Source organism: Kogia breviceps, chromosome 1 (genome assembly GCF_026419965.1).
Source record: "Kogia breviceps isolate mKogBre1 chromosome 1, mKogBre1 haplotype 1, whole genome shotgun sequence".
Classification (NCBI taxonomy): domain Eukaryota; kingdom Metazoa; phylum Chordata; class Mammalia; order Artiodactyla; family Physeteridae; genus Kogia; species Kogia breviceps.
The window spans coordinates 183,973,432-183,998,781 of NC_081310.1; the positions used below are offsets into that span (position 1 = coordinate 183,973,432).

The 25,350-nt window shown below is 42.6% G+C and overlaps 1 protein-coding gene across 1 annotated transcript; it reads left to right on the plus strand.

The window, feature by feature from the left end:
- Positions 1–1,694: 1,694 nt before the first annotated feature.
- On the plus strand, positions 1,695–24,999 carry FUCA1 (alpha-L-fucosidase 1). The gene is made up of 8 exons (XM_059062292.2): positions 1,695–2,161; positions 8,321–8,455; positions 15,384–15,521; positions 17,211–17,316; positions 20,698–20,898; positions 22,188–22,378; positions 23,658–23,757; positions 23,984–24,999. Exons 1-8 carry the CDS (start codon positions 1,773–1,775, stop codon positions 24,122–24,124), a joined length of 1,401 nt encoding a protein of 466 aa, XP_058918275.1. The 5' UTR covers positions 1,695–1,772; the 3' UTR covers positions 24,125–24,999.
- The last annotated feature ends 351 nt before the right edge of the window (positions 25,000–25,350 follow it).

Here is a 25,350-nt window from a genome sequence, read left to right on the forward strand (position 1 = left end):
TAAATTTGGGGCATGCCTTTCTTTATTCATTGGTTGGGTCCTATCTCATTTCAGCAAAGAAAATGCCCAAGTGCCTGGCATAAATTGATACTCAGGAAACATCTGTTTAATGAATAAAACTAGAATTTTAAAATCATTGAATTAAATGCACTTCCACACTTTTTTCCTCTTTCCTTTCACAATCACACTCTATTTCTGCTTAGAGTTTATGGAGGGGGAGAGCAAGGGAGAAAGGGGACCTCAGGTATCACAGAGAACTGCTCCCATTGTTTAGATGAGGAAACGGGACCAGATAGTGGACAAGACTTGCCCAAGGAGACCCAACAAGGTGGTGTCCAATGCAAGAAACCTAGGTTTCCCAACTTCCAGTTTTTCTACCCTATTGCAATGCCGCTCACCTGCCCCTACAGATTTACATTTTGGTTATGAGGCTAAGGAGGAATAAAGGTCATGGTGTCCTATTTTATCTCCCCCAAGATGAGTTCTGTAACATCAAAGACCATTACCCTGATCACTAGAAGATATGTATGAATTCTTTTTGTTGTTGTTGTTTTGTTTGTGTTAGGTGTCTGGGCTTGCTGTTGTGGACAATATTACAACATAATCTTGCAGAGGAAGTGACGAAAGAAAATGGCTGTTCATTCAGCAACAGCCACCGTGTTTCTTTATCACTCCTAGAATGAGGAAGTGCTTCCTTCTGTCGACACAGCCTTTGACAGGTTCTCCTGCACCTCCTGGGGTGCAAGAGAGAAGCAACGTTTGAGAGACATAGATTCTGCATCTGGAGACATGGGTTCTGGTCCCACCTCTGATCCAAACTAGTTGCATGATCTTGGGCAACTCCAATCCCCTCTCTGGGTCTCAGTTTCCTCTTCCATAAAATGGTAAGAGTAAAGAAGGGGATAGTGTCGGGGGTCTCCAAAGTTCCTTCCAACTCTTACCTGCAGCAGTTCTCACTGATATGTAGGTACCAGCTGTGCCATGGGGGAGTCATTAGACTTCCCACACCTGACAGCCTCACCGCCTGTTTGCGCAGGCACAGCCTCTACCAACTGTAGAGGAATTTGGTGAGCCCCCTGCCAGACAAGGTTCACACAGGCACTCCTTGGGCCTGAGGCTCTCAATTTTCTCACGCTGTTACTCTAAAAATATTCCTTCGTGGTAGCCTGTGCATGGGTCTTGTTTTTCCAACTAGATGTTAAGCTCTTTGAATTGCCTCAAAATTCCCAAAGCAAGTTCAAAAAATATTAGACTGGCAAAATGGTCACACCTGTTCTTCCTCTTTCAGCGCCCACTTTCCTCCCACCTCTCCTCTTATAATGCTTCTTCCCATCGTCCTTCTGCCTCGTCATTTCTGCCAGGGCTGTTACAATGCCCTTCCATCTGGTATTCCTGCCTCCTTACTTGTTCTTCCATGCTACAGCTCAAAAAGTCCCCCATAGCTGCCAACTGCAAAATGGACCAGTCCCAGTTCTCTGCACACACCGGGCCTTCCACACCCCCTCGATTTCACCCCGCAGTGAATTCTAAAGTTTTCAATCATCGGTCACACCGCCATCCTCCTCGCACCTTTCTCCCTTTGAGAGCCAGCGGTGGTAGGGACCGCCCACCAGAAGGGGAAGACGCTCGGTAGCCGAGCAGCCTCGGTTGACCCACCCCTTTTTCCTTCCGAGCCAATCATTAGTTAGGGTGGACGGGGCCACGCGCCCGCCCCGCACTTGCGCGTTCAGTGGCGGCCGTGGGGCTCCAAGACGGCTGTGCTAAATCTCGAGATGAAGTCGCAGGGGGTGGGCGCCGGGCTATTGCTGCTGCTGGTGCTCGGCGCGGTGCGGGCTCCGCGATGCGCCCACCCTCCGCGCTGCACCGACCCTCCGCGTCGCTACACCCCGGACTGGCCGAGTTTGGACTCCCGGCCGCTGCCGGCCTGGTTCGACGAGGCCAAATTCGGAGTGTTTGTGCACTGGGGCGTGTTTTCTGTGCCGGCCTGGGGCAGTGAGTGGTTCTGGTGGCACTGGAAGGGCGAAAAGCTGCCACAGTACGAGAGATTCATGAATGAGAACTACCCGCCCAATTTCACCTATGGCGACTTCGGGCCAAGATTCACTGCGAGCTTCTTCCACCCGGACAGCTGGGCCAACCTGTTCGAGGCCGCCGGGGCCAAGTGAGTGCCGCCGCGGGGGGCGGGCGGGGCCCCCCTTCCCCGGCTAGGGCTGACCCGGGCTGACCCGAGCGCCGGGAGGGGGCTTAGGCAGGTGAAAACCGAGCCGGGGGAGGCTAGGCGGCTTGCCGGGTCACACAGGTGTCCGTCTGACTTCAGATACCGGAGGTACTCTGTTTTGCCTCCTGAAGGATGCAGAATTGAATATGGCACGCCTGATCCTAAGAAGGTGCGTCTGGTTGAGGATTAGAAGGAAATAAAGGTTTCCGGTTGGTGGTGGACTGCAAAGCCCTCAGTGTCTGCACCTGAATGTTGAGAGGACTGAGCGAAGTGATACCTAATGTCCCTTCCGGGTCAACAAGGCAATCAGGATTCCAGGATTTTAAGCCGGTGGTGTGGAGTCTGATCCTAGTTCAGCTGCGAACTTGAACAAGGCATTTTACCGCCCTACCGCCTCCTTCCATGGTTGTAGACAGGGATTGTGTTCCTCCTTTCAGTTTTAGTATGTCCCGGAGGGAAGGGAGTTCTGGTGTGCAGTGTATTTGGGCAACAATACAGATTCTCTTTCAGCTGCTCTTCTCGATGCCTTGCACATAGAGAGTGCTCAAGAAATGTCAGAATTGTTTTGAGAACTGTTGCAACTTGCTTGTGAATGGTTCAGAGAACTGAAAGTGCAGAGCCCTGGGGCTGGGAAGAGAGAGGCAAGGACTCACAGGGTTGTTGAAGGCTGGGGCTGGTCCTGAAGGAACCATCCTTGAAGACAGGATGTTGCAGGTATTAAGTCAAGGGATGATGACCCTGAGGCTGCTGGGCGGGAAGTGGGTTGGAGGAGAGTAAGAATGAAGGCAGGTAGGTTTCCCAGCTCCTGGTTTAGGACTTTGTCTCCTCACCCGTCTTCCAGGTTTTAGTTTCTCTTGGACTTTAAGTTCTCTTGTACTAAATAGAAATTACAACTGATGTTTAGTGTTTGCAATTAAGTGTATGGGAATATAAACCCTGAATAAGCAAAGAAGGAGTTCACTGTCTTCCAGAAGCCTTAGAAATGCATAATTTTCAAATGAAGAAGTTAAAATCAGGGAGACATCCTTTGTCCAGGACAGGATGCCCTTGCTATGGACAAGATGACTGGCCCAGACAGAAGAAGGGAACTAATGTCCTAGACTCCAAATCCCATGACTCTAAGGTGAAGGTTCTTTCCACCACACCAGGGGTCTGCAACCATGGCCAGAGGGATTGGTCCTCTGCCTATTTTGGTAAGTTTCTTGAGATGAGAAGGATTTTTACATTTTAAGGGGTTGTTTTAAAAAAGTAGAAGAAGAGGGGCTTCCCCAGTGGCACAGTGGTTAAGAATCCTCCTGCCAATGCAGGGGACATGGGTTCGAGCCCTGGTCCGGGAAGATCCCACATGCCCCGGAGCAACTAAGCCTGTGCACCACAACTACTGAGCCTGTGCTCTAGAGCCTGCGAGCCACAACTACTGAGTCCGCGTGCTACAACTACTGAAGCCCGCGTGCCTAGAGCCCGTGCTCCGCAACAAGAGAAACCACTGCAATGAGAAGCCCACGCACCACAACGAAGAGCAGCCCCCGCTTACCACAACTAGAGAAAGCCCGCGTGCAGCAACGAAGACCCAACACAGCCAAAAATAAATAATTTTTTTTTAAAAGTAGAAGAAGAATATGCCACAGAGAGGACTGTGATCCACAGAGCCTGAAATACTGTCTAGACCTTAAAGTCTTGAGCTCTCCACCTCAGCCAGTGATTAAATTGTCACATGTGAGCACCAGCTATTTTTCTGCCATAAAAGTAAATGAAATGGTGAGTGATTTGGTTGTTATTTCAATACTTGCCTTTTCTCCCCTTTTCTTTTGGCCTTTTGTCACCTCTGTGAATGAGAGGCAATTCATATGGGCTTGGTAAAACAAACAGCTTACTTTTTTATCATCTGCTATTTCCAGTAGAGATTTCTTTCTCCTTTAAGGCAAAGGATTTTTTTTTAAAAAGACCAATCATCAGTACACAGAAGGGTTGAAGAACTGGAAAGCCAAGGTGTACGTATTTTCCCTTACCTATTCCTTCCTTCTTTCCAAGTCTCCTGCTTGTTTGGGAACTAAGGACTGTGGCTTCCCTGAGTTTGCTTTCATTCCTGGAGCAATACCCAAGGGGTGTTGTGACTGAAGCAACTCCCTGGGTGTCACTAATATAGTCACTCATACAAGTACAGCTGACCCTTGAACAACATGGGTTTAAACTGCATGGGTCCACTTATATGCAGATATTTTCCAATAAGTATACTGGAAAAACTTTTGGAGGTTTGCGACAATTTGAAAAACTCACAGAAATTGCCTATTGCAGTAAAAAGTGATCTCTCATGTTCTCATGTATTTTTCATCTTTAGTGCAATGTCATAAACCTTGAGTAATACCATGGGACCCACACAAAGCGCCCCTAGTGATGCCAGAAGTGATCCCCCAAAACAGAGAAAATTCAACATTACAAGAAAAAGTTGAAGTGCTTGATATGTATCGTAGATTGAAGTCTGCAGCTGTGGTTACCCGCCATTCCAACATAAATGAATGTTAAACAACAACAACAAAAACCATGAAGCTGTCACTGCAACTATGCCAGGATGCCAGGAGGTGTGAAGAACCTTGCACTTCTTGCATAGTACCTTTTTATCTCATATTGAAAATGCAGCTTTGATGTGGGTGCAGGATTGCTATAAGAAAGGCATACCTAAAGACTCTAATAGGATTCGAGAAAAAGTGAAGTCGTTACATGATAACTTAAAGCAAAAGGAAGGTGAAGGATCTAAAGGTGGAGAATTTAATGCCAGCAAAGGATGGTTTGATAATTTAAGAGGTTTGACTTTTAAAATGTCACGGTAACAGGCAAAGCAATTTCTGCTGGCCAAGAGGTGAGTTCCCAGATGCCACTGAGAAAATCATTGAGGAGAAAGGATACCTGCCTGAACAGGTTTTTGATACAGATGAAAGTGACCTATCCTAGGGGGGTGGAAATGCCATGAAGAACATTTATTAGTAAGGAGAAGAAGCAAGCACCAGGATTTAAGGCAGGAAGGGACAGGCTAATTCTACTGTTTGGTGCAAATGCAATCGGCTTTATGATCCGGACTGTCCTTTTCTATAAAGCTGCTAACCCACGAGCCTTGAAGGGAAAAGATAAACACCAATTGCCAGTCTTTTGGTTGTAGAACAAGAAGGCCTGGACAACGAGAACACTTTTTCTGGATTAGTTCCATCGGTGCTTTGTCCCTGAGGTCAGGAAGTATCTTGCCAGTAGAGACTGCCTTTTAAAGTTCTTTTAATATTGGAAAATGCCCCTGGCAACCTAGAACCCCAAGAGTTCAACACCAAAAGCATCAAAGTGGTCTACTTGCCCCCAGACACAACATCTCTAATTCAACCTGTAGATCTTTGGGGGTCATAAGGACCTTTAAGGCTCATTACACATGGTACTGTATGAAAAGGATTGTCAATGCTATGGAAGAGAACCCCAGTATAGAGAACTTCATGAAAGTCTGGAAGGATTACAGCATTGAAGATACCATTGTTGTTACAGAAAAAGCTGTGAAAGCCGTCAAGCCCCAAACAATAAATTCCAGCTGGAGAAAACTGTGTCCAGATATTTTGCATGACTTCACAGGATTTGTAACAGAGCCAGTCAAGGAAATCATGAAAGATGTAGATACGGCAAGAAAGATGGGGAGGGGGGAGGGCTTCCCTGGTGGCACAATGGTTAAGAATCCACCTGCCAATGCAGGGGACACGGGATCGAGCCCTGGTCCAGGAAGATCCCACGTGCTGTGGAGCAACCGAGGCCATGCGCCACATCTACTGAGCCCACGTGCTACAACTACTGAAGCCCGCACACCTGGGGCCCATGCTCTACAACAAGAGAAGCCACCGTGATGAGAAGCCCGCGTGCCGCAACGAAGAGTAGCACCCGCTCGCCGCAACTAGAGAAAGCCGGTGCGCAGCAACAAAGACCCAATGCAGCCAAAAAAAAAAAAAAAGCGGGGTGAAGGGTTTCAAGATGTGGATCTTGGAGAAATTCAGGAGCTAATAAACATCACACCTGAGGAATTAACAGAGGATAGCTTGATGGAGATGAGTGCTTCTGAACAAGTGCAGAGGAAGGAGATGTAGAAGAAGCAGTGCCAGAAGACAGATTGACATTAGACAATCTGGCAGAAGGATTCTGATTACTCAAGACAGCTTTTGACTTCTTTTACCACATGGACCCTTCTATGATATGAGCACTGAAACTAAAACAAACAGTGAGGACTTCCCTGGTGGTCCCGTGGTTACCCGTACAATGCACGGAGCACAGGTTTTTTGTTGTTGTTGTTGTTTTCGGTACGTGGGCCTCTCACCACGGGGGTCTCTCCCATTGTGGAGCACAGGCTCCAGACGCACAGGCTCAGCGGCCATGGCTCACGGGCCCAGCTGCTCCGCGGCACGTGGGATCTTCCCGGACTGGGGCACGAACCCGTGTCCCCTGCATCGGCAGGTGGACTCTCAACCACTGCGCCACCAGGGAAGCCCCAGGGAGCACAGGTTTGATCCCTGGTCTGAGAACTAAGATCCCACATGTCAAGCAGTGCAGCCAAAAAATAAAAACAAACAAACAAACAAAAAAAGCAAATAGTGGAAGAAGGATTGGTATCATGTAGAAGCATTTTTAGAGAAATGTAAAAGCAGAAAAGGCAGACAGAAATTGCGATATATTTCCATAATGTTACACTGAATTCCTGCCTCTCCTGCCTCCCCGTCCACCTCTTCTGCCTCTGCCACCCCAAGACAGCAAGACCCACCCCTCCTCTTCCTCTTCCTCTTCAACCTACTCACCATGAAGACCTTTATGATGATCCACTTCCACTTAATGAACAGTGAATAATCATTATGCCATACAGTTAATAAACGTATCTGCTGTGTGTGTGTGTGTAAGTGTCTTCATGTGCAAACCTAAGAACTGGACGGCAAGAACTGTATGAAACGTTTTTATGTCATCATCATCGTCATCATTTTGCCTGAGTATTCATCACATAGAACATCATATGCAAGATTGGTATGGAAGTGAATAGCCAATCCTTACATAAGCATAAGGTGAGTGACACGATAAAAAATTACCAATGTATCAGTTTTCTTACTGTTTTAAAACTTTGCGTTCAAAGAATTACATTACCATACAGTATGCCCTCCCCTCTACCCCCTCATAATTGGATAAACTGTGTATCACAGGCAAGTGTTCTTTTTTTAATGTAACAATGTTTCTAATACTGTGTTATGAATAGGATTATAATACCATATGCCATAAAAATTTTACAATGATTCATTCGTTAGTGTATCGGCTAGGCTACCATGAAGCAATCATATTGATTACACTAGGCTACTGTAAAGCAGTCATATTGCTGCTTCTATTATCAATGCACATGTCGTTATACCTGCAAATAAATATGAATTTCTTTTTCACATTAGCTTTTCACTTTTTATATCTAGTTTTAGTAATAATTATGATATCTGCAGTGTTTTGTATCATGTAAGACAGTATTGATGTGGGTACTGACAGGTGGTTCATCTTGTAAACAGACAATGTAAACTTATGGTATCAATAAATACAATACAGTACTATAAATGTATTTTATGATTTTCTTAAGAACATTTTCTTTTCTCTAGCTTACATTATTGTATTAATACAGTACATAATACATATAACCTACAAAATGGGTGGGGTTTTTTGTTTGTTTGTTTTTGTCCACACTGCATGGCATGCAGGATCTTAGTTCCCCGACCAGGGATCGAACCTGTGTCCCCTGCATTGGAAGCTCAGAGTCTTAACCACCAGACTGCCAGGGAAGTCCCCCAGAATGGGCATTAATCATTCATTTATGTTATTAGTAAAGCTTCCAGTCAAGAGTAGGCTATTAGTAGTTAAGTTTTCGGGGAGTCAAGAGTTATACATGGATTTTCTTCTGCACAGGGCGTTGGCACCCCTCACCCCCACGTTGTTCAAGGGTCAACCATACATTTTCTGTAGTCAGTTCTCCCAACCATTTTAAAAGCCTCAGGCATACCAGGTAAGTTCGTGCCGGTGGCCCACTGCCCACTTCCTTTGTTCATATGGTTTCAATGTCCACAGGTATGTAGTCCTGACAACAAAGCATCATGAAGGCTTCACAAACTGGCCAAGTCCTGTGTCTTGGAACTGGAACTCTCAGGATCTGGGGCCCCATCGTGATTTGGTTGGTGAGTTGGGAACAGCCGTCCGAAATAGGTGTGTGTCCACAGATGATTACTCCATCATCACTTTTGATCTAGCCAACCAATGTGCCGTGCCTTCTCTACTCTTGTGTGTTTTCTAAGTTTGCATTTAACCAGTACCTTGAAGGGCTTCTGGCCTTGAATTAGCAGTGTTTGATGCTTGGCAGTTTTCATATGACCAAAGGTGACACCATCAGAGAAGTTCATAGCCCTGTCTGCTTAGGTGAAGGATACCCAGCGTAGACCCCAATGCTTCATTTGCATTCTGCAAAGGATTTTTTCTGGAAAGCCTACCAACCCCAGGCCTTTTCCAGTATCTGATGGAGGCCAGGGTTGGGCCTCTCATCTTTGTGTCCTCCTTGGCTGTCAACACAGAGCTTTGCAGGCATTCAGGGAAGGTTTAGATGAATAGTAGATCAAGAGAGAACTGAAAAGGGCAGTTAAAGCAGCAAAAAGTGAGATAAGGAGCCAACTTGTTTATTCAAATTAATGTTTTCTAATATTTGCCACTTAATAAAAAGTAACTTTCCGAGATCAAAATGCTGGGAAGTGGCAGAGGTGGGATTTGAACCCAGGTATTTTGGTTTTGGATCCTATATTTCTGGGTATGTTTGCCTCTAAGGAGGAAAAGTGGTATTTGTGTCATGCCCAATCTCAGCTCTATTGTGATTTGGCAAACTTGATGTCGTATTTAAGGGGTAGACCAGCTGCCTGTTTGTATAAGTAAAGTTTGACTGGGACGCAGTTGTGCCCATTCATTTATGCATTGTCTCTGGCTGCTTTCAAGCTACAATTGCAGAGTTGGGATAGAGATCACAAGGCCTGCAAAGCCTCAAATATTATCTGGTCCATTGAGAAAGCATTTGCTGACTTATATCCCCGGTTAAATATTCAGTTTCCCAATGCTGTGCTCTGCTAATAGTCCTGCTGTAAGACTATGAGATATTGATTAGATCTGGACTCTAAGATCCTTGATTTTTACCTTCTTTATATTTATTTAGTCCCTGAATCACGTTATGAAATATTTAACTTCAATTGTTTCTGTCTTACCTGTGCCATTGCAATGTTCCATTTACTTCTTACTTGTATTATAGTGTTTCCAAAACACTCACTATTCTTAACTCAGAACAAGCTTTATTGTGTATGAAAATAGGTCACTTTAACCATATTTCATTTGGGGAACATTAAGAACTTTTTTTTTTTTTTAGAATTTTATTTTTTTTAAATGGCAGGTTCTCATTAGTTATCCATTTTATACATATTAGTGTATATATGTCAATCCCAATCTCCCAATTCTTTGCCCCCCCCCCACTTTCCCCTCTTATTGTCCATACGTTTGTTCTCTACATCTGTGTCTCTATTTCTTCCCTGCAAACCGGTTCATCTGTACCATTTTTCTAGGTTCCACATATATGCGTTAATATACGATATCTGTTTTCTCTTTCTGACATACTTCACTCTGTATGACAGTCTCTAGATCCATCCACGTCTCTACAAATGACCCAATTTCGTTCCTTTTTATGGCTGAGTAATATTCCATTGTATATATGTACCACATCTTCTTTATTCATTTGTCTGTCTATTGGCATTTATGTTGCTTCCATGACCTGGGTATTGTAAATAGTGCTGCAATGAACATTGGGGTGCATGTGTCTTTTTGAATTATGGTTTTCTCTGGGTATATGCCCAGTAGTGGGATTGCTGGGTCGTATGGTAATTCTATTTTTAGTTGTTGTTTTTTTTTTTTTTTTTTTTTTTTTTTTGTGGTACGTGGGCCTCTCACTGTTGTGGCCTCTCCCATTGCGGAGCACAGGCTCCGGACGTGCAGGCTCAGTGGCCATGGCTCACGGGCCCAGCCGCTCCGCGGCATGTGGGATCTTCCCGGATCGGGGCACGAACCTGGGGATTCTCAACCACTGCGCCACCAAGGAAGCCCTATTTTTAGTTTTTTAAGGAACCTCCATACTGTTCTCCATAGTGGCTGTATCAATTTACATTCCCACCAAGAGTGCAAGAGGGTTCCCTTTTCTCCACACCCTCTCCAGCATTTGTTGTTTGTAGATTTTCTGATGATGCCCATTCTAACTGGTGTGAGGTGATACCTCATTATAGTTTTGATTTGCATTTCTCTAATAATTAGTGATGTTGAGCAGCTTTTTGTGTGCTTCTTGGCCATCTGTATCTCTTCTTTGGAGAAATGTCTATGTAGGTCTTCTGCCCATTTTTGGATTGGGTTGTTTGTTTTTTTAATATTGAGTTGTGTGAGCTGTTTATATATTTTGGAGATTAATCCTTTGTCCGTTGATTCGTTTGCAAATATTTTCTCCCATTCTGAGGGTTGTCTTTTCGTCTTGTTTGTAGTTTCCTTTGCTTTGCAAAAGCTTTTAAGTTTCATTAGGTCCCATTTGTTTATTTTTGTTTTTATTTCCATTACTCTAGGAGGTGGATCAAAAGAGATCTTGCTGTGATAGATGTTAAAGAGTGTTCTTCCTATGTTTTCCTCTAAGAGTTTTATAGTGTCCAGTCTTACATTTAGGTCTTTAATCCATTTTGAGTTTATTTTTGTGTATGTTGTTAGGGAGTGTTCTAATTTCATTCTTTTACATATAGCTGTCCAGTTTTCCCAGCACCACTTATTGAAGAGACTGTCTTTTCTCCATTGTATATCCTTGCCTCCTTTGTCATAGATTAGTTGACCATAGGTGCGTGGGTTTATCCCTGGGTTTTCTATCCTGTTCCGTTGACCTATATTTCTGTTTTTTTGTGCCAGTACCATACTGTCTTGATTACTGTAGTTTTGTAGTATAGTCTGAAGTTAGGGAGTCTGATTCCTCCAGCTCCATTTTTTTCCCTCAAGACTGCTTTGGCTGTTCGGGGTCTTTTGTGTCGCCATACAGATTTTAAGATTTTTTGTTCTAGTTCTGTAAAAAATGCCATTGGGAATTTGATAGGGATTGCATTGAATCTGTAGATTGCTTTGGGTAGTATAGTCATTTTCGCAGTATTGATTCTTCTAATCCAAGAACATGGTATATCTCTCCATCTGTTGGTATCATCTTTAATTTCTTTCTACGGTGTCTTATAGTTTTCTGCATACAGGTCTTTTGTCTCCGTAGGTAGGTTTATTCCTAGGTATTTTATTCTCTTTGTTGCAATGGTAAATGGGAGTGTTTCCTTAATTTCTCTTTCAGATTTTTCATCATTAGTGATAGGAATGCAAAAGATTTCTGTGCATTAATTTTGTATCCTACAACTTTACCAAGTTCACTGATTAGCTCTAGTAGTTTTTCTGGTGGCATCTTTAGGGTTCTCTATTTATAGTATCATGTCATCTGCAAACAGGGACAGTTTTACTTCTTCTTTTCCAATTTGTATTCCTTTTACTTGTTTTTCTTCTCTGATTGTTGTGGCTAGGACTTCCAAAACTATGTTGAATAAGAGTGGTGAGAGTGGGCATCCTTGTCTTGTTCCTGATCTTAGAGGAAATCCTTTCAGTTTTTCACCATTGAGAATGATGTTTGCTGTGGGTTTGTCGTATATGGCCTTCATTATGTTGAGGTAGGTTCCCTCTATGCCCCCATTCTGGAGAGTTTTTATCATAAATGGGTGTTGAATTTTGTCAAAAGCGTTTTCTGCATCTATTGAGATGATCATATGGTTTTTATTCTTCAGTTTGTTAATATGGTGTATCACATTGATTGATTTGCATATATTGAAGAATGCTTGCATCCTTGGGATAAATCCCACTCGATCATGGTGTATGATCCTTTTAATGTGTTGTTAGATTCTGTTTGCTAGTATTTTGTTGAGGATTTTTGCATCTATATTCATCAGTGATATTGGTCTGTAATTTTCTTTTTTTGTAGTATCTTCATCTGGTTTTGGTATCAGGGTGATGGTGGCCTCATAGAATGAGTTTGGGACTGTTCCTTCCTCTGCAATTTTTTGGAACAGGTTGAGAAGGATGGGTGTTAGCTCTTTTCTAAATGTTTGATAGAATTCACCTGTGAAGCCATCTGGTTCTGGACTTTTGTTTGTTGGAAGATTTTTAATCACGGTTTCAATTTCATTTCTTTTGATTGGCCTGTTCATATTTTCTATTTCTTCCTCGTTCAGTCTTGGAAGGTTATACCTTTCTAAGAATTTGTCCATTTCTTCCAAGTTGTCCATTTTATTGGCATAGAATTGCTTGTAGTAGTCTCTTAGAATGCTTTGTATTTCTGCGGTATCTGTTGTAACTTCTCCTTTTTCATTTCTAATTTTATTGATTTGAGTCCTCTCCCTCTTTTTCTTGATGAGTCTGGCTAATGGTTTGTCAATTTTGTTTATCTTCTCAAAGAACCAGCTTTTAGTTTTATTGATCTTTGTTATTGTTTTATTTGTTTCTATTTCATTTATTTCTGCTCTGATCTTTATGATTTCTTTCCTTCTACTAACTCTGGGTTTTGTTTGTTCTTCTTTCTCTAGTTCCTTTAGGTGTAAGTGTAGATTGTTTATTTGAGATTTTTCTTGTTTCTTGAGGTAGGCTTGTACTGCTATAAACTTCCCTCTTAGAACTGCTTTTGCTGCATCCCATAGGTTTTGGATCATCATGTTTTCGTTGTCATTTGTCTCTAGGTATTTTTTAATTTCCTCTTTGATTTCTTCAGTGATCTCTTGGTTATTTAGTAACGTATTGCTTAGCCTCCAGGTGTTTGTGTTTTTTATGTGTTTTTCCCTGTAATTTATTTCTAATCTCATAGTGTTCTGGTCAGAAAAGATGCTTGGTATGATTTCAATTTTCTTAAATTTACTGAGGCTTGATTTGTGACCCACGATGTGATGTATCCTGGAGACTGTTCTGTGTGCACTTGAGAAGAAAGTGTAATATGCTGTTTTTGGATGGAATGTCCTATAAATATCAATTAAATCTATCTGGTCTATTGTGTCATTTAAAGCTTGTGTTTCCTTATTAATTTTCTGTTTGGATGATCTGTCCATTGGTGTAAGTGAGGTGTTAAAATCCCCAACTATTATTATGTTACTGTCGATTTCCTCTTTTATAGCTGTTAGCAGTTGCCTTATGTATTGAGGTGCTCCTATGTTGGATGCATATACAGTTATAATTGTTATATCTTCTTCTTGGATTGATCCATTGATCATTATGTAGTGTCCTTCCTTGTCTGTTGTAACATTCTTAAAGTCTATTTTATCTGATACGAGTATTGCTACTCCAGCTTTCTTTTGATTTCCATTTGCATGGAATATCTTTTTCCATCCCCTCACTTTCAGTCTCTTTGCGTCCCTAGGTCTGAAGTGGGTCTCTTGTAGACAGTATATATATGGGTCTTGTTTTTGTATCCATTCAGCAAGCCCATGTCTCTTGGTTGGAGCATTTAATCCATTCACGTTTAAGGTAATTATCAATATGTATGTACCTATTATCATTTTCTTAATTGTTTTGGGTTTGTTTTTGTAGGTCCTTTTCTTCTCTCGTGTTTCCCACTTAGAGAAGTTCCTTTAGCATTTGTTGTAGAGCTGGTTTGGTGGTGCTGAATTCTCTCAGCTTTTGCTTGTCTGTAAAGCTTTTGATTTCTCCATAGAATCTGAAGGAGATCCTTGCTGGGTAGAGTAATCTTGGTTGTAGGTTCTTCCCTTTCATCACTTTAAATATATCACGCCACTCCCTTCTGGCTTATAGAGTTTCTACTGAGAAATTAGCTGTTAACCTTATGGGAGTTCCCTTGTATGTTATTTGTCGTTTTTTCCCTTGTTGCTTTCAATAATTTTTCTTTGTCTTTAATTTTTGTCAGTTTGATTACTATGTGTCTCCACGTGTTTCTCCTTGGGTTTATCCTGCCTGGGACTCTCTGCGCTTCCTGGACTTGAGTGGCTCTTTCCTTTCCCATGTTAGGGACATTTTCGACTATAATCTCTTGAAATAATTTCTCAGGTCCTTTCTCTCTCTCTTCTCCTTCTGGGACCCCTATAATGTGAATGTTGTTGCGTTTAATGTTGTCCCAGAGGTCTCTTAGGCCGTCTTCATTTCTTTTCATCTTCTCTTCTTTATTCTGTTCCACGGCATTGAATTCCACCATTCTGTCTTCCAGGTCACTTATCTGTTCTTCTGCCTCAGTTATTCTGCTATTGATTCCTTCTAGTGTGTTTTTCATTTCTGTTATTGTATTGTTCATCTCTGTTTGTTTGTTCCTTAATTCATCTAGGTCTTTGTTAAACATTTCTTGCATCTTCTCAGTCTTTGCCTCCATTCTTTTTCTGAGGTCCTGGATCATCTTCACTGTCATTCTGAATTCTTTTTCTGGAAGTTTTCCTATCTCCACTTCATTTAGTTGTTTTTGTGGGGTTTTATCTTGTTACTTCATCTGGTACATAGCCCTCCGCCTTTTCATCTTGTCTGTCTTTCTGTGAATGTGGTTTTTGTTCCACAGGCTGCAGGACTGTAGTTCTTGCTTCTGCTTGTGTTAAGAACTATTAATAAATCTTATATGAAACAATAAACCTATATTAATTAATTCAGCTACACAGAAAATGTTACCAATGATTATTTGAGTGATAAGATTTTAGATATTTTATACTTGTCTCTATTTTCTAGTATCTCTTCCATATGTATCCTTATGATTGACAGAAAACATTTTTTAATAGGACTACATGTTATTGAGATAATTGACTTAAAAGACAAAAGGTGGTTTAAGTGACATTTGGTGTTAAGATATTTATGTATAAAAATAATTTGTTATGTGTATTATCAAAAACATAGTAAGCCCAATCATTTTGCTTAAGTGAATGATGAGATAATTTAAGGAAATTGTTGTGGATCCTGCCCCTCTGCATGCCCTATGGATAAGTTTCAGTGAGATGTAAAAATGCTGCAACTGATTTTTCTTAAAATAAATTATTTTTCTTTGCTTAATGACAGTTGCTGTCCTGTTTTTCTATTTAAGGAACATACGCTATGGACTCTATCACTCACTCTTAGAATGGTTCCATCCTCTCTACCTACGTGATAAGAAAAATGGCTTCAAAACACAGCATTTTGTCCATGCAAAAACAATGCCAGAGCTATATGACCTTGTTAGCAGGTACAAAAGAGAAATTTTTTTGGCCTTATGACCTTCAGCAATGACACCTGAGCTTCTTATAGGATACTGTTAAGTTGAGGGGAAGGGGGAAAGGGGTAGGAAATCAAAATAGTAAAAGTAGTGGTTGTGTTAAGACAAAATATATATATTTTTCTACTTTTCAGAACTTTCATAATATGGTCATAGTGCCTCTATAAACTGAAACAAACAAAACTGAGGATGGTAGTACGTCAAAACTTCAGTTCCCTCCTTACATGCTATTTCCTTTGTCAGGACCTTGAGGAAGGGCAGCTTGGTCTAACGGACCCTGAAGGGGATTCGGCATCTGGCAGATTTGTGTTTGAATTCTGGCTCTTGTTACTTACAGGCCTTAAACAGGTCACCCTTCTGAGCCTCAGATCGTTACTCTCTGAAGTGGGAATAATAATGCCTTCTGTATAGGGCTCAGCATAGTATGTGAAAAGTATTTGTCGCTATACCTGGAACAGAATAATGGTGTTGTTATTACCATTATTCTTAAAATGATGACTTTCACTTTGGCATTTGTCCCTAGTCTTCACCACGTTTTATTCTGAGTTTGCCCTTCTTGCTTCTGGGGGCTCCTAGAGGATGGTGGACCTTTAAAGATTAAGAGGCAGCCATCTCTGCCTGGACTCTCATTGTAGACCAGAAGACAAAAAAAAAAAAAACCTCCTTGCATCCAGATGACGTCTCTAAGGAAATAGTAAAGTTTTAAGAGATCAGCATAGGCTTTAAGTCAGAAATCCAGTTCTTTTTTCTTACTGACTGTATAGCCTTGAACAAACTACTTCATCTTTCTAGAACTCGGTTTCTTTATCTGTTTATACATCACAGGGTTGTCGTGAGAATGAATGAGGTAATGAGTATAAAGGGCCTAGTACAGTTTCTCATACACAGTGGAACACAGACCAACAGTGCTTCTCTCACCTCTCAGACAGGCAGTCATTTTCCTGGAATCAACCTGCTGTCCTAAGTAGTTACAGAGAACAGCACAAGAGTAGGCATCAGGCAGATTTGCATGTGGGTTCCAGCTCCTGTTACTTACCAGCCTTGTCACCTAAAACAAAGTACCCTACTGAGCATTAGCTTCTTGCTTTCTAAAGTGGGAATAATAATGCTTACTTTATAAATACACACACACACTCACACCTCATAGGGCTCAGAGTAATAATATGTGAAAGATGCAACTGTGGCTCAAGTGAATTCCATAGAGTTTTATAGTCAAAATTTTGGGTAGTTGTCCCCCCAAATGCATTTGGTGGAACAGTTCAAGCTCTTAATACATCTTAAAAGCAGAAACATCAATCCTATAGTTCTGGAGCACCACTCTTTTCATTGGAATTAGTTACCGGAAGGAAACCAAATTGTATACGCACTGATTACAACTCTACTTTTTAAGTTAAGACATTAAAAAGAAAAAGATTAGGAAGAAATACACCAAAGTGCTGTGTATCAAACAGTGGTTGTGTTAGCTAAGGGGTTTGTGTGTGTGTCTGTGTTGTCATTTTTGTCTCTTTAATTTTCCACCTTCTCTGCGCTGCGGTAGTTTTTTGGTACTTTCCAAATAGGAGAAAATTAATTTTTAAATATTTGTTGCAAAGATAGATCCGTAAGGCTTTCCTATGAATGGATTCAGATAATAAACATTGTTCTCATTGTTTGTCTCAGGTACAAACCTGACTTGATTTGGTCTGATGGAGAGTGGGAATGTCCTGATACTTATTGGAACTCTACAAATTTTCTTGCTTGGCTCTACAATGATAGCCCAGTTAAGGTACATGATTATATGACTTATCTCTTATTTTTCTGTTATGATAAAAGAAAATGTGAGGAACCAAGATCCGGAGTAATAGCAATAATGACAACAGCAACAATAATAACTAGTAATATCAACGTGGGTGGGGTAAGGATCAGGGAACTTAGTGGATGTTAAAGGTTTCTCCGCTAATTCAGTTTTGGCCCCTTACTTGGAGTATAATCTTTCTTCTTCTCCTTGAATTCTTGATTTTTACAAGATAGTTTTAAATCTTCTTAAATTTAAGTAGGCTGGAAATAGTATGTAGAAGTCCCAGACCACCATAGAGAAAATAAACTATTAAGTAAACAGACATTATAAATGAGAAAACCACCCCAAAAATTAACATATAAAACATGTAAAATTAAATGATAAGAATAAAATGTGAATATCTATGACTTCACCTACTCTATGTTGATTATCTTAAGGGGAAATTTCATTTCCCTTATATTCCAAATTCTTCTTTTTGAAATTAATTAACTTATTTTATTTTTTTGGCTGTGTTGGGTCTTCACTGCTGCACGCCAGCTTTCTCTAATTGAGGCGAGCAGGGGCTACTCTTTGTTGTGGTGCACAGGCTTCTCATTGCAGTGGCTTCTCTTGTTGCAGAGCGCAGGCTCTAGGCGCATGGGCTTCAGTAGTTGTGGCACACGGGCTCAGTAGCTGTGGCTCACGGGCTCTAGAACGCAGACTCTGTAGTTGTGGCGCACGGGCTTAGTTGCCGTGGATGGCATGTGGAATTTTCACAGACCAGGGCTCGAACCTGTGTCCCCTGCATTGGCAGGCAGATTCTTAACCACTGTGTCACCAGGGGAGTCCCTCCAAATTCCTGAGGGAACTTTGCCTACCTTGTCCTCTCCCCGATAATCAACACTATTACACTGCACAATACCTGCCCATTTAAAGTTTGTATTTCAATACACTTTCAAAGCAGCAGACATCTTAATCTTCACTATAGAACATTTCAAAAATTTTACATATTCTAGATTTGTTGTGGATTTTAAAAATCTTAAGTATAAGACCAGTTTGGGGCTTCCCTGGTGGCGCAGTGGTTGAGAGCCCGCCTGCCGATGCAGGGGACACGGGTTCGTGCCCCGGTCCGGGAAGATCCCATGTGCCGCGGAGCGGCTGGGCCCGTGAGCCATGGCCGCTGGGCCTGCGTGTCCGGAGCCTGTGCCCCGCAACGGGAGAGGCCACAGCAGTGAGAGGCCCGCGTACCACAAAAAAAAAGACCAGTTTGAAGTGAGCTTTCTTGGTAGATTCATAAACCTCTAAGGATCTCATTGGGTAAATATTACTAAATTCAGAAAATGGAGAGAAAGAAAAAAGGAAAGATCCTATGTGACAAATTGAAGCAAATTCAGATTGGTTTTCTGGGACTTGCGAGATGTGTGGGGACCTCTAGTGGCTCAGTTTTATGGTTCTTCCCCGATGGTCCTCAGGCTGGGGTGGCTCCGTTGTGGATCCTTGGGTGGGACACCATAGACCCTATTCTACCCACTCTTGTTCTGAATGCTTTCTCACACCTTCAGAAAGAGGGTTGTTTTGGAGATATACTCATGTTAGGACAGTACTTTTAGGAGAAATAGTCCTTTCTCCTTACTTTCTATTCTCTCCAGTTCCCACGTGGCTCACCCCTGAGCCCCCCACAGGTCTCCCCTGGGAGGTCACCTTCCCCGTCACCCTATCTAAAATTGCAGCATGCCCCTGTCACACTGTATGTCTTTCTTTGCTTTATCTTTCTCTTACCACTAAGATATTGATAGTGGCCTAACATATTTCAGATATCATTTACCTCATTACTATCTGTCTCCCTCACTAAAGTGTCAGCTTTGTGAGGGCAAGCGTTTGGGTCCGTTCACTGCTATGTCCCCAACCCCACGAACAGTACTTGACCCAGTTAGGTGCGTAGTAAGTATTGGTGCAATGCAAACTAAATCTGGCTCCTGGCAATTTATATTCTTTCCTGGAAGAAGCAAGAAATACTCCTGGATCAGTGTTCCCTGTTTATGTTCAAATCCCTAACTCTGCTGTGATGTCACATTATAATTTTTCCACATATAATTTTTCTCCTCAGCTAGTCTCTGCTGGATTTCTGAGGGCAAGAACTGTGTTTTATTTACCATAGATAACCCAGTATGAGCCTCATAGTAGTATTTTTTTTTAAACACTTATTTATTTATTTATTTGGCTGCGTCAGGTCTTAGTTGCGGTGCGCGGGCTCAGTAGTTGAGGCACGCAGGCTCTCTAGTTGTGGCACGCGAGCTCTAGGGCACACGGGCTTAGTTGACCCACAGCGTGTGGGATCTTAGTTCCCCGACCAGGGATCGAACCTGCATCCCCTGCATTGGAAGGTGGCTTGTTAACCACTGGATGGCCAGGGAAGTTCCTTATAGTAGTAGTAAATGTTTACATTAAGCTATTCCATGTAAGGATTTCTCAAAGTTCAGCAAAACCTTGAGGGAAGGAAAAGAATGTTTGATTTTTTTTCTTACCTAAGTAAAGAAAGTCAGAGTTGTATAGTGGAGAGCATCCTGGGCTGGGTTCAAATACCTGATTCACAGGCCCAGCTTTCTGAAACTCTGCCTGGGGATGTGACCTCGGGCAAGTCTCCTCCTCTCCATTTCTCCTCTGATAGAATAAGTGGTTTACTAAATGATTTTAACAGGCCATTCCAGCTCTGACATTACACATTGCTAGGCCAGGGTTTCTCAGCCTCGGTACTATTGACATTCGGGGGCTGGATATTTCTTTGTTGTGAGGGCACTATCCTGTATGTTGTAAGATGTTTAGAAGCATCCCTGGTCTCCACCCACTAGGTGGCAGTAGCACCACCTCCAGTTGTGACAACCAAAAAAACTGTCTCTAGATTTTGCTAAAAGTCTTGTCCAGGGCAAAATGGCCCCCAGTTAAGAAACACTGCTCTCGGGCTTCCCTGGTGGTGCAGTAGTTAAGAATCTGCCTGCCAATGCAGGGGACACGGTTCGATCCCTGGCCCGGGAAGATCTCACATGCTGCGGAGCAACTAAGCCCGTGCGCCACAACTACTGAGCCTGTGCTCTAGAGCCCGCGCACCACAACTACTGAGCCTGTGTGCCACAGCTACTGAATCCCGCACGCCTAGAGCCTGTGCACCACAACGAAGAGTAGCCCCCGCTCTCTGCGACTGAAGAAAGCCCGTGCACAGCAATGAAGATCCAACACAGCCAAAAATAAAATAAAATTAGAAAAAAAAGAAACACTGCTCTCGACTAAGTCTGCTTCTTGCTTCCAGGTAGGCACCTAAGATATCAAACTGTGTTACGTAAGGAAGCTAAGTGATTTTACCCCCGATGACCCCGGTACTCCTTCCTCCTTTAGGATTTTGTCGTAGTAAATGACCGATGGGGTCAGAACTGTTCCTGTCGCCATGGAGGATACTACAACTGCCAAGATAAATTCAAGCCAGAGACCCTGCCAGATCACAAATGGGAGATGTGCACCTCAATAGACAAGCTGTCCTGGGGCTATCGTCGCAACATGGCAATGGCTGACATCGCAAGTGAATCTCGAATCATTTCGGTAAGAGCACCTGTGAGGTAGTGATTTGTTAACTACCTTCTGACTAAGAGTGGTGGAAGCACTGTGGATGGAAGTGCAGGCTGATAGATCCCTTTAGGGTTATTGAACACACTCATAAAACCTGTCCTAAGGAACTAGGTATAATTAAGAAGAGTTCTGTACAGAGATGTTCTTCCCAGGATTATTTTCAGTTTGACATTTGGGTTGTTTCAATTTCTTGCAACCATAAAGGAATAATTATGTAGATTTAGGGATTTTCCTTAACCATTAAAATGTTTCTGAATGTAATATGGATTAATGTTTAGGGGGTTGGTGTAGTATCACAACTATATAGACTTAACTGCGTAGGAAAAACACCGAAAGGAAACATCTAAAGTTAATGGTGTGGGGCTTCCCTGGTGGCGCAGTGGTTGAGAGTCCGCCTGCCGATGCAGGGGACACGGGTTCGTGCCCCGGTCCGGGAAGATCCCACATGCCGCGGAGCGGCTGGGCCCGTGAGCCATGGCCGCTGAGCCTGTGCGTCCGGAGCCTGTGCTCCGCAACGGGAGAGGCCACGACAGTGAGAGGCCCTCGTACCACAAAAAAAAAAAAAAAAAAAAAAGCTAACGGTGTGGTGTCTTTGGGATACTATAACAAAACCTCCTTTGTAAAATGTTCTGTATGTTGCCTTAATTTTCTGGGCTGCCTTGAAGTGCTACCATTTGAGGTCACACACGCATCCCACTCCAAAAATCTTGAAGAATATATCTCTTTACAGCATGTTTTCCTGAAGGAGCAGCATGCACATTTATATAGCCCACCACATACAAAGTGTCCTGAAATTCATCAGAGCTTTTCTACCTCCCCAGAGTCTCCACAGCACCTGCTCTAAATCTCTCCTGTCTGACCCCTGCGTTCTCTCTGGATGGCTCCATGGGATTCCTTCACGGCCAAGGGCTTTGTTTTCAGTTCCCTGCTCACACTCTGTGCTTGGGACACACGACCCTTCCCACTGCATATGGCACCACAGCAGGTGCCGGTTCACCGGGAAGTGCCTGTGATTACTCCCTGGAATTCGAGTTAATATATTTCTCTACCTTGTAGCAGGATTTTAAAATGTTCTAGTATGAGCCTATCCTGCTTTTATAATGACAAAAATATATAGTATTTTCCAAAGGGTAAAGGATATTCACAAAACAGAGGGAGAATGTAGCCTAGATTCTTTTTCTTCCCTTCATCTGTGTGTGTTCTAAGCATTTCTCCAGTCTTGGCATTCAGAGCTGGGATTTCCTTGTTTCTGTTCTCTCCAGGAACTGATTCAGACAGTAAGTTTGGGAGGCAACTATCTTCTCAACATTGGACCAACTAAAGATGGACTGATTGTTCCCATCTTCCAAGAAAGGCTTCTTGCTGTTGGGAAGTGGCTGAGCATCAATGGGGAGGCTATCTACGCCTCCAAACCATGGAGGGTACAATCTGAAAAAAACACGACCTCTGTGTGGTGAGTCTAGCCTTGTGTTACGTGCAGGAATGGGATGTGGCCCATCCTGAGCTGGCATCTTCTTGGGTTCACAGTGGTACAAGCCAGGCTGGGAGTCATCTTGAAGAAATGCAAAAGCGGTCCTTTTGCTATTAAATTTGTGCCCAGGTTTATGTTTTAGGCCCCAGGGTATCTTTGACTAGTAAGGGAGGCGGAAGGCTTGGTGAAGAAAGAAAGAGCTACAAAGTATCAGTCAATTTGCTTGACAGCGTTACCCCACCTCCTAAAAATACTAATAGCTGATATTTGCACAACATCCACAATATGCAGGCTTCATTCTAAATTCTTTCGCCTAGTTTAATCCCCTCAACAATCCCACCAAGTTGATACTATCATTATCAGGTTACAAGCGAGAAAGCAGACTCAGGGCAGGAATGTCACTTGCCTAGAACTACAGAGCTACTAAATGGAGAAGTCATGATTCATACTTGGATTGTGGATCTAGTTATTTGATCTCGTGCTTCAGTTTTTTTCGACTGCAAAATGGGGTGATGATACGTAACTTCCTAGGGTGTTTGTAAGGGTTAAATGAGATAACATATGTAAAGTATCAGCAGAGTGCCAGGCACAAACTAACTGCTCAGTGAAAGGCCTCTGTAAGTGTTATACCAGAGAGCAGGGGTCTTTGGATCAGGGGAAACACATTCATCCTTCTGTTTTGGATGAGTTTCTATTTAGTGATTTTCACCCTCTTCTCTACGCATGGTGAAATCTCAGAACAACAAACTTGTCTTGGGAATTCCCTGGCTGTCCAGTGGTTAGGACTCTGCGCTTTCACTGCCATGGGCCAGGGTTCGATCCCTGCTCGGGGAACTAAGTTCCCGCAAGCAGTGCTGGGTGGCCAAAAATTTAAAAAATTAAAAACAAAAACCCCAATTTTTCTTCGTTGCACACCTCGCCCTTATTATATCCTTGACTGTTTTCATATGGGTTTGGAGTCAAAGAATGATTTGAATAATGAGGCAGGTGGCTTCAGTGTGAGATAACTAGTATAAGAGTTAAAAATTTTTAAAGAAAACTTAGAACCCCGTAGAGAGAGAAAATGGAAGATATCGCCAGAAAGAATCTTCCAGGGCTGCTTTCTTCCCACAGACCTTAATTGGTATCGAGCTATTAGTGCTTCCTCGTAGCAGTGACTGAAGGTCTTGGAATTGGTAGATAATTGAAAGGGGAACGTATAAGGTCACGTGGCAGGGTAATAAGCCAGGTATCTTTGACAATGATGTTTCTTTTTTCCCAGCTATACCTCAAAAGGATCAGCTGTTTATGCCATTTTCCTGCACTGGCCAGAAGATGGAATCTTAAGCCTTAAATCCCCCATAACTACTTCGACTACAGAGGTAAAGAGCCTCCGTGAGTCTTGTCCGAGATGTAACTTTTTGTAAAGGAATTGGCAAGCCTTCTCTAATTCTTCCTTCCTTGCCCACGTTTCTCCCATATTTATTCCCCTTTTGGACTCTGTCTTCCCTGCCATGGCCCAGCGTAGTTGTTTCCCACCACGTTCAGGCCACGTTCTGTGCTCACCGGTGCATTACTGTTTTTTCGATTCCCTTTTGCTTTCTGCAGGTAACAGTGCTGGGAATCGAAAAGCATGTGAAGTGGTCCCCAAATCCAGGTAAAGGTCTCCTCGTGTACTTGCCCCAGTTACCACCCTCTGCTCTTCCGACTGAGTTTGCTTGGACTGTAAAGCTGACAGGAGTGGAGTGATCATTGGAGTTCAACAAGAAAGGGACACTGCCTACACTTTGATTTTCCTCTTACCGTACCATCACGGTAATAAACTCCTCTTGTCTACTCGCACGTCTCTTTTCCAACGCATTTTAATGAAAGGAACGAATTACGTGACGCTGATGTCTCACAGGAGCAAAGATCTGAGATCGATTGCTAGCATCTCTCTCTCTGATCAGCAGAAGGGATTGAACAGTTAAGCTCATCCTAACTTTGGGAATTATCTGCGATGGAAACTTCACTCCATTCTGTGTTTCATAACCTGCTTGTTTACTCAAATGACTTCAGATCAAGAATAAGCCAAGTCATCTCATTGCCTATGGGAGGAGCTGAAAAGGATTTGGCAAAATCCACCACATGCTATTTATTTAGCATCAAATGTGACCAGTTACCCCCACCTACCCCCAGGAGCAGGAGATCCTGGAGGGGAAGGAAAATGCTTCCTAGGCTGCTAATAGCTTTTTAGAAGTTTCCAAAGCAAACTAAGAGCTCTGAAATTCAGTCTGTTTACAGTGATACTATGAAGAAAATGAATGTGATTCTATGCTGCTTTCTTTAATACAATCAAATAAATAAATTTGTACATCCAAATTATTTTCTACCAAAAAAGCATGTTGTAGCTTTCTTCTTCCAGTTTCTGTATGGATTGCTTATAGCCTTATGTTTATGTTTTATAAAAAAGTAGAAGGGGGGTAACCTGCCAAGTCTCTTTAATGCAGAGAAAAGAAAGTAATTCCTTTGGTTCTTCTACTCCTCACTTCTAGTTCCATTCTTTTGAGGTGACTATCAGTTCACCCTCTTTAATTGTTATAGATCTAATAAAGTTTTCTGTTTCTTTTTGTGTGTGTGTGGTACGCGGCCTCTCACTGTTGTGACCTCTCCTGTTGTGGAGCACAGGCTCCGGACGCACAGGCTCAGTGGCCATGGCTTATGGGCCCAGCCATTCCGCAGCATGTGGGATCTTCCCGGACCAGGGCATGAACCCGTGTCCCCTGCATCAGCAGGTAGACTCTCAACCACTGTGCCACCAGGGAAGCCCTCTCTGTTTCTTTTTTATTTACTACATGTATTTGGAAATCCTTACTCTGCGTTTACAGAAAATTTGTTTTTCTCAAGCACATATGAAACATTTACAAATGTAAATACCAAAGACGCAATATCATACGGACTATATAGTATGTCTGCAACATATTTAAAGGAACATA

Coding starts and splice junctions, on each gene's coding strand:
- FUCA1 (XM_059062292.2), top strand. CDS start 1,773: ATGAAGTCGCAGGGGGTGGGCGCCGGGCTATTGCTGCTGCTGGTGCTC. Junction 15,522..17,210: donor CTATATGACCTTGTTAGCAG/GTACAAAAGAGA, acceptor TGTTTGTCTCAG/GTACAAACCTGACTTGATTT. Junction 20,899..22,187: donor GTGAATCTCGAATCATTTCG/GTAAGAGCACCT, acceptor TGTTCTCTCCAG/GAACTGATTCAGACAGTAAG.